The following is a 9601-nucleotide window of genomic DNA, read 5'->3' on the forward strand; positions in this document are numbered from 1 at the left end:
GTTCTGTCTCAGACCTCTTCAGCTGTGCATGTTGAGACAACGGAACGGCAATCATTCAGATTTGTCCCAACAGATATCTCTGGACAGACCGGTGAGGGAGTCCCTATCTTGGTGGATCCGACCGGGGCAGCTGTCTCAGGGGACATCCTTTCAGAGAACATCCTGGGAGATTGTAACCACGGATGCAAGTCTATCAGGATGGGGAGCTGTTTGGGGTTCCAGAAAGGCACAAGGCAAATGGAGTCGAGTCTGCCTATAAATATTTTGGAACTTCGAGCGATATTCAACGCTCTGAGGACTTAGCCCCCTCTGGGGTCGTCACGATTCATCAGATTCCAATCGGACAACATTACCTCGGTGGCTTACATAAACCACCAGGTGGGGCGAGAAGCCCCCTAGCAATGAGGGAAGTATTTCGGATTCTGGAATGGGCAGAGACTCAAAATTGTTCGCTGTCAGCGATCCACATTCTAGGTGTGGACAACTGGGAAGCGGATTTTCTGAACAGACAGACGTTTCATCCAGGGGAATGGTCTCTCCATCCCGAGATATTCGTGGAGATCTGCAGCAGATGGGGGACGCCGGAGATAGATCTCATGGCGTCCAGACTTAATTGCAAGCTACTCAGAAACAGGTCGCTATCCAGGGATCCCCAGGAGGAACTGATAGATGCCTTAGCGGTGCCCTGGGACTTCAACCTAATTGACATATTTCCACCGTTGCCTCTTCTACCTCGGGTAGTAGCCCGCATCAAGCAGGAACAAGCTTTGGCTATTCTGATTGCTCCGTCGTGGCCGCGGAGGACGTGATTTGCGGAACTGATGATGATGTCGTCATCTCCATCGTGGAGGTTACCTTGTTGCAAGGATCTGCTAGTTCGAAGTCCTTTTCAACATCAAAATCTCGATTCTCTGTGGCTGACTGCGTGGAGATTGAATTACTAGTCTTAGCCAAGAGAGGATTTTCGGAAAGAGTGATTGACACACTCTTTCAGGCCAGGAAGCCGGTCACTCGGCACATCTACCACAAGGTGTGGAGGATCTACTTGTCCTGGTGTGAGGAACGAGGATATCCCTGGCATAAGGTCAGGGTATCCAGGATTTTGGCCTTTCTCCAGGACGGTCTGGATAAGGGTCTTGCCGCCAGTTCCCTAAGTGGACAGATCTCGGCTTTATCTGTACTGTTGCATAAGAAGCTTGCGGAGCTTCCTGACATTCAGTCGTTTGTTCAGGCTCTGGTTAGGATCAGACCTGTCTTCAGGAATCCGGCTCCTCCTTGGAGCTTAAATTTGGTTCTTAGGGTTTTGCAGAGGGCTCCGTTTGAGCCTATGCATGCCCTTGACATTAAGATTCTCTCATGGAAGGTCCTTTTATTATTGGCTATTGCATCGGCACGCTGAGTCTCTGAGTTGGCGGCCTTGCAATGTGAGCCTCCCTAATTAGTTTTTCATGTGGATAAGGCTGTTCTTCGCACTGGACTGGGATTCCTTCCCAAGGTAGTGTCAAGTCGTAACATCAATCAGGAAATAGTAGTTCCTTCCTTGTGTCCTAACCCTTCTTCTTCGAAGGAGAGGTTACTTCATAATCTGGATGTGGTTCGGGCCTTGAAGTTTTATCTTCAGGCCACAAAGTAGTTCAGACAGACTTTGTCCTTGTTTGTTGTGTATTCTGGAAGGTGCAGGGGGCAAAGGGCTTCTGCCACTTCTCTATCTTTTTGGTTGAGGAATATGATCCGTTTGGCATATGAGACAGCGGGACACAAGCCTCCTCAGGATTACGGCTCACTCGACTGTGGCCTCTTCTTAGGCCTTTAAGAATGAGGCTTCTATGGAGCAGATTTGTAAGGCAGCCACTTGGTCTTCCTTACATACTTTTACAAAATTTTATAAATTTGACGCTTTTGCTTCGGCAGAAGCAGCTTTTGGGATAAAGGTTCTGCAGGCTGTGGTGCCCTCAGTATAGGGTCCACCTCCTTTTACCCTCCAGTTTTTTTCATTCAGTGTCCTCTAGAGCTTGGGTATTTGTTCCCACAAGTAATGAATGAAGCAGTGGACTCTCCTCCCATTAAGATGGAAAACATAAATTATGCTTACCTTTTAATTTAATTTCCATCTGTGGGAGGAGAGTCCACTGCACCCGCCCGTTCTCCAGCGGGCAGACATACATTTATTGTTAATCTTCTGGAACCATTTATACCCTGATATTTCTTCTACTGTTCCTTGTTCCCTTGGCAGAATGACTGGGGGAGTGGGGGAGGTATTTAAGCCTTTAGCTGGGGTGTCTTTGCCTCCTCCTGGTGGCCAGGTTCTTAATTCCCACAAGTAATGAATGAAGCAGTGGACTCTCCTCCCACAGATGGAAATGAAATTATCAGATAAACATAATTTATGTTTTATTGTCCCTTTAATTGTGTACTTCATTATTTTAACATTGTGTAAATGCATGCAAAGTTTTGCAGTAAATATTTTACCTAAGGGAAAAAATTAAAAATGGTCCTTTTTAATTTACATCTAAGGATATTTTGGAAATCTAGGTCATGGTTTTTAAGATGCTGGATTTACGTAATATATAGCTTGTTTATCCATAAAAGTGTTGTTGGTGGTAAGAAAAATGTTTTTAAGCTAAACACAAGAAATGCGTGACTGTAGTTGTGGTAAAGCAAGTAATATTCTAAATAGACAATATATGGTGCATTTTATGTTAACTGTTTTTTTTCCCCCATTGCAGCCACAGTGGAAGCAGCTGAGGCTCAGGAAGGTAAGTGCATTTATTCCTCTATTGTTACATTTCTGGAAGATTTACCAGTGTAGCTTCTATAACAAACCAAATATCATTTTACTGGTCATCAGAATTTGGGAAAATGTTTAAACTTGCATGTCCTATATAAATGACCAGCAAAATGACCCAACAGTATATTCAGAGATTCAATTAGTGGCGGAAATCCTGGCCCACCGCCTGTACAGCAGTTCAGGACAAGTGGGCTGCATCTCTAGCTGGAGACCAGTGGCAGGGAGCAGAGGGAGGCCATGGAGCGACTTGTGCACACAGCGCATCTTCTAAGGTTGCTTCACTGCAGACCAGGCAGCTGCACATCTTACAAGGTTGCTCTGCTGCAGGCCAGGCAAGGGGGAGGGGAGTTAAAGGGAATAGTAAGAAGGCCGATGGGGGCCTAGAAAGAAAAAAAATTTGCTCGATTGCTGTGGGGCCTAGAAAAAATTGTTACTGTACCCAAAAATTTTCTTTCGTGATTCAGATTGAGCATGAAATTTTAAGCAACTTTCTAATTTACTCCTATTATCAAATTTTCTTAATTCTCTTGGTATCTTTATTTGAAATGCAAGAATGTAAGTTTAGATACCGGCCTATTTTTGTGAACAACCTGGGTTGTCCTTGCTTATTGGTGGATAAATTCATCCACCAACAAAAAAGTGCTGTCCAGAGCACTGAAACCAAAAAAAAAAGCTTAGATGCCTTCTTTTTCAAATAATGATAGCAAGAGAAAGAAGAAAAATTTGATTATAGGAGTAAATTAGAAAGTTGCTTAAAATTGCATGCTCTTTCTGAATCACAAAAGAAAAGATTTGGGTTCAGTGTCCCTTTAAGCGGCTGGAAGCATTTCAATCTTTCTCTTTGAGTCTTTCTTCAATGCCCTTATTTTATTCTTTATGCTTTTTTGTTCACTATATTTTCATTCAAATTCTTTAACATATTTTCTGAATAGCTCCTGTTTCAGCAATCTCCATCTTGTTTCCCTAATTTCTCCCCTATCCAAACAATATTTTTTTTCTTTATTGATTTTTTTCACCTTTTCTCACTTTTTTATTTTCATCTTTCATTTGTTTTAAACCCCTAATCTGCTCCCGTTTGCTTTCTCACATTGTATTTTATTCTATATCTATGTGGTCTTTTAACCAATCTGTTTCCTCTGCGCTATTATTACCATGTCCCTTTTTCTTTCTACTTCATTTTATTCTCTTTTTATTTTATTATTTATCTGTCCTATCCTCAACATTCAAATGTATCCATTCTGCTCCATTTCAGTTTTTTATTCCCCTCCTTGGTATTTTCCATGTCTCCTTTTACTGTAACGTCTCACTTTTTTAAATGAACCCCATTCTTTGGTCCCAATACTATTTAATGCTCCAAGTCATTTTATTCCATCTCCAACATTTACTTTTTATTCTTTTTTTTTCTTTACATTCCTACAATCAGTCCGTGGCTTTTCACCTCAGCACAAGATCCGCAGTTTTGAAGAAGCTCGGGGCCTAGATCGTGTCAATGAACGCATGCCCCCCCGACGTGCATCCTCCCCCCAGGAGCCCGTCCTCAATTCTGCTGACAAGACCAGCACTGGCAAGAGCCCGCAGTGACCTCTTCCCATCAAAACCTGCATCTTTGCACCAACCCCTCCATACATGAACCCCAAAACTGAGTGTGTGAAGGCAGGATTCCAATGACCAGGCTGACAAACAGAAATTGCACACACACAAAGAAAGAGCAGTACAAATAAAAGTCTCTGTTGCAATATGATGGTTATTGAGCAACATTTATAAACAGACATTTACAATCAGACAGTTAAATGTACACACCACACAAATATACATTTACACATTCAGAAGTACACAAACTGCACCAAAATACAGTGACACCAGCTCTGTCCTGGTCTACCCTGCAGTTTTTATTCTCTTTGTAAATGTAATTTGCGTTCTATATAAATATATATATATTTATACATGTGTAATATAAAGACCCTGTTTTTTAATGTAGGGTTTGTCTAGGGAGAGCTGCTGCTATGTTGTATCATATGCCAGGGCCTTCGTCAAGCCCTCCTCCTCCAGTACAGAACTGCCCATTATACACGTGTATAAGTGGCTGTGCTCACCCAGAGAGATCTTCTGGTTGTCTGTCTTCACCTCATGCCTGTACATAAATGGGTTTCTTATGTGCAGACGCATTCAGATCATTGTTCTTAATTGCATCTCTGGTAATACTCTGCAGTGAGTGGCGCACACATCACCCTTGAGTTCATTCGTTTTCACAACTCAAACAAGTGTACACTCAATGCATTCTGCATTATTTCTTTTTGATGAATAATTTGTAGCATATGGCTCATAATGGTCATGTACACATAGCAAACTCATTTTCAGTAGGTGGTATTGTGTATATATGATATCTCACAGGTGGTTCGGCACTCCCATATCCCTTTTCAACCAGTGATTTGCTGCATTGGGTTGGTGTGAGAGTAAAGGTATCTTTGCATGATTAAATCTCTGGAGCAATATGATACATGCACATTCTTTGGAATGCCCAATGTGTTTTATAGTGGGCAGCTCAACAGAAAGCTTTCTGTAACGGGGGGCTCTGCACACATACAGAGCTTTCTGCATGCACAGAAGGCAGTTTTTTTTTTTTTGGCTCTTCAATTATGTCAATTGATGATGTTAATCTAATGTAATGGTCATTAAAACCCCAGACTTACTAAACACTCCCTAGTTACACCCTACCTGGCTCTGGTTGGGGAGATCTTTATTATTAGGCCGGCGTATATTAGGGCTATCAAAACATGAAACATACATTAAGGGCTTGATATCACACTTAGCTGTGAGTTCAGTAAGGTGTGAAGATGCTTGGTTGCTTTAGGTGTTATATAAAGTGTCACCTCTAGGCAATAAGGCACTAAGGAGTTGAATTACCACAAACCCTTACAGTATTTTGAAAAGGGTTTTGGTGGGCTGAAGATGTCATAGGTGTATACTCTCTATTAAGTGATTGCAATTCAACTTCTATATTGCCTCCTCCATGAAAAAAAAAGCACAAAAATCATTTATCCTTTCAATTTATGTTTGATCGGCACATTAATCTGTATCTTTGATAGCCCAGACTGGAGAAAGGGGAGTTTACTCCTTTCTCTTCCTCTTTTAAATCCATCTTTCTTATTATTTGCTGAGTTGTCTTGTATGAAAAAAAAAATGTTTTTAAAAATTGTATACTGACTTTTTTTGCGAAAGAGCGGAGAAAAAAAATGTTCAAAATAAATTGCAAAATAGTTCCAATTGTCACATGTTTTTTTTTTCTTATTATTAGCGATATGATAATGGATTCATCCATAGATTGCAGAGCTTTGCATGAGTGAAGGGTTTGCTCTTGATACAAGGATCTTGTAGCAAGTAATATCTGTGTTATTGTAAGTGGGCTATATGTAAACGGAACTCAGCACAAAGTAAATGAGTCTTCTCTTGCCACTTGATATCAAAGTATAAGAACAGGTCTTTCACAGTGTCCTTGCAAATACAATTCTCTCAGTTGTGGCAATTCTTCAGGTGAAACTCTAGAAAATGAGCCTGGATTCAGAATATATATGTAATGTAATACTACTTTTTAAAGACAGAAAAAAACATCTGCCAAAATGGTAAAATCCTTACTTGTGTCAGGTAAAGTACCCTGTTATGCCAGATGAGAGAAAAATTAGGCATATTCACTTTAGTTACACAATGACAAGACTCTCATACATTAACACATTTTGACAATTAGGCATTCAGCCTAAAATGAATATACATTTCTCTTGTAAGGTGTATCCAGTCCACGGATCATCTATTACTTGTGGGATATTCTCATTCCCAACAGGAAGTTGCAAGAGGAAACCCACAGCAGAGCTGCAATATAGCTCCTCCCCTAACTGTCATAGCTAGTCATTCTCTTGCAACTCTCAACAAGCAAGGAGGTCGTAAGAGAGAGTGGTTAAATATAGCTAGTTTATTTTCTTCAATCAAAAGTTTGTTATTTTTAAATAGTACCGGAGTTGTGCTATTTTATCTCAGGCAGTAAATAGAAGAAGAATCTGCCTGAGGTTTCTATGATCTTAGCAGGTTGTAACTAAGATCCATTGCTGTTCTCACATATGTCTGAGGGGATTACACAGATGAGGTAAAACTTCAGCGAGAGAATGGCGTGCAGTTTATTCTGCTATCAGGTATGTGCAGTTATAATTTTTTCTAGAGATGGAAAACACTAGAAAATGCTGCTGATACCGGATTAATGTAAGTTAAACCTGAATACAGTGATTTAATAACGACTGGTATCATGCTTACTCCCAGGGGTAATACCCTTATGATATTGCAATATAAAACGTTTGCTGGCATGTTTAATCGTTTTTATATATGCTTTGGTGATAAAACTTTATTGGGGCCTAGTTTTTCCACATGGCTGGCTTAAATTTTGACTAGAAACAGTTTCCTGAGGCTTTCCACTGTTGTAGTATGAGTGGGAGGGCCTATTTTAGAGCAGTTAAAATTACAGACTAAGACATCCAGATTCCCTTAAAGGCCCTCTGAATGCTATAGGACATCTCTAAAGGGCCCAAAGGATTTCCAAAGTCGTTTATTGGGCAAGGTAGGGCTACAGCTTGCTGTGGCAGTTGGTTGTGACTGTTAAAAAACGTCTATTTCGTTTTTTTTTATCCGTTTTTTGAACTAAGGGGTTAATCGTCCATTTGCAAGGGGGTGCAATGCTCTGCTAGCCTATTACATACACTGTAAAAATTTCGTTTGATTTACTGCATTTTTTCACTGTTTTTCAAATTTTCAAATTCTGACAAAATTTGTTTCTCTTAAAGGCACAGTACCATTTTTTATATTTGCTTGTTAACTTGATTTAAAGTGTTTAGCAATGAGACTAGCAAGCTTGGAAATCTGTATAAACATGTCTGACATAGAAGAAACTCCTTGTTCATTATGTTTAAAAGCCATGGTGGAACCCCCTCTTAGAATGTGTACCAAATGTACTGATTTCATTTTAGGCAATAAAGATCATTTTCTGTCTTTAAAAAATTTATCACCAGAGGAATCTGCCGAGGGGGAAGTTATGCCGACTAACTCTCCCCACGTGTCAGACCCTTTGACTCCCGCTCAAGGGACTCACGCTCAAATGGCGCCAAGTACATCTAGGGCGCCCATAGCATTTACTTTACAAGACATGGCGGCAGTCATGGATAATACACTGTCAGCGGTATTAGCCAGACTACCTGAACTTAGAGGTAAGCGAGATAGCTCTGGGGTGAGACAAAATGCAGAACATACTGACGCTTTAAGAACCATGTCTGATACTGCCTCACAATATGCAGAAGCTGAGGAAAGAGAGCTTCAGTCAGTGGGTAATGTTAATGACTCAGGAAGATACCTGATTCTAATATTTCTACATTTAAATTTAAGCTTGAACACCTCCGCGTGTTGCTTAGGGAGGTTTTAGCTGCTCTGAATGACTGTGATACCATTGCAGTGCCAGAGAAATTGTGTAGACTGGATAAATACTTGCAGTGCCGGTGTGTACTGATGTTTTTCCAATACCTAAAAGGTTTACAGACATTATTAATAAGGAATGGGATAGACCAGGTGTGCCGTTCTCTTCCCCTCCTATTTTTAGAAAAATGTTTCCAATAGACGCCGCCACACGGGACTTATGGCAGACAGTCCCTAAGGTGGAGGGAGCAGTTTCTACTCTAGCAAAGCGTACTACTATCCCTGTCGAGGACAGTTGTGCTTTTTTAGATCCAATGGATAAAAAATTAGAAGGTTACCTTAAGAAAATATTTATTCAATAAGGTTTTATCCTACAGCCCCTTGCATGCATTGCCCCTGTCACTGCTGCTGCGGCGTACTGGTTTGAGTCTCTGGAAGAGGCTTTACAGGTAGCGACTCCATTGGATGACATACTTGGCAAACTTAGAGCACTGAAGCTAGCCAATTCTTTTATTTCTGATGCGATTGTTCATTTGACTAAACTAACGGCTAAGAATTCTGTTTTTGCTATACAGGCGCGCAGAGCGCTATGGCTTAAATCATGGTCAACTGACGTGACTTCAAAATCTAAACTACTTAACATTCCCTTCAAGGGGCAGACCCTATTCGGGACTGGTTTGAAGGAGATTATTGCTGATATCACTGGAGGAAAAGGTCATGCCCTTCCTCAGGACAGGTCCAAATCTAGGGCCAAACAGTCTAATTTTCGTGCCTTTCAAAACTTCAAGGCAGGTGCGGCATCAACTTCCTCTAATAATAAACAAGAGGGAACTTTTGCTCAATCCAAGACGGTCTGGAGACCAAACCAGACCGGGAAAAAAGGTAAGCAGGTCAAAAAAGCCTGCTGCTGCCTCTAAGACAGCATGAAGGAACGGCCCCCTATCCGGTAACGGATCTAGTAGGGGGCAGACTTTCACTCTTCGCCCAGGTGTGGGCAAGAGATGTTCAGGATCCCTGGGCGTTGGAAATTATATCCCAGGGATATCTTCTGGACTTCAAAGCTTCCCCTCCAAAAGGGAGATTTCACCTTTCACAATTATCTGCACACCAGATAAAGAGAGAGGCATTATTACTCTGTGTACGAGACCTCCTAGTTATGGGAGTGAACAGGAACAGGGTTTTTACTCAAATCTGTTTGTGGTTCCCAAAAAAGAGGGAACCTTCAGACCAATTTTGGGCATAGCAGTAGCTCCTTATTTAGACGACATCCTGATACAGGCGTCAAACTTCCAAATTGCCAAGTCTCATACGGACGTAGTACTGGCATTTCTGAGGTCGCATGGGTGGAAAGTGAACGAGGAAAAGAGT

At 41.3% G+C, this 9601-nt stretch overlaps 1 protein-coding gene across 1 annotated transcript in view; it reads left to right on the forward strand.

Moving 5' to 3' along the window:
* Positions 1 to 6047, forward strand: part of PPP3CC (protein phosphatase 3 catalytic subunit gamma) — a 325311-nt gene extending 319264 nt beyond the window's left edge. The window contains exons 13-14 of the mRNA XM_053717968.1: positions 2727 to 2756; positions 4212 to 6047. Coding sequence (XP_053573943.1) covers positions 2727 to 2756; positions 4212 to 4369 — 188 coding nt within the window. The 3' untranslated portion in view covers positions 4370 to 6047. The remainder of the gene's footprint in view (positions 1 to 2726; positions 2757 to 4211) is intronic.
* The last annotated feature ends 3554 nt before the right edge of the window (positions 6048 to 9601 follow it).

Source organism: Bombina bombina, chromosome 6, assembly GCF_027579735.1.
Source record: "Bombina bombina isolate aBomBom1 chromosome 6, aBomBom1.pri, whole genome shotgun sequence".
NCBI classification, from domain to species: Eukaryota; Metazoa; Chordata; class Amphibia; order Anura; family Bombinatoridae; genus Bombina; species Bombina bombina.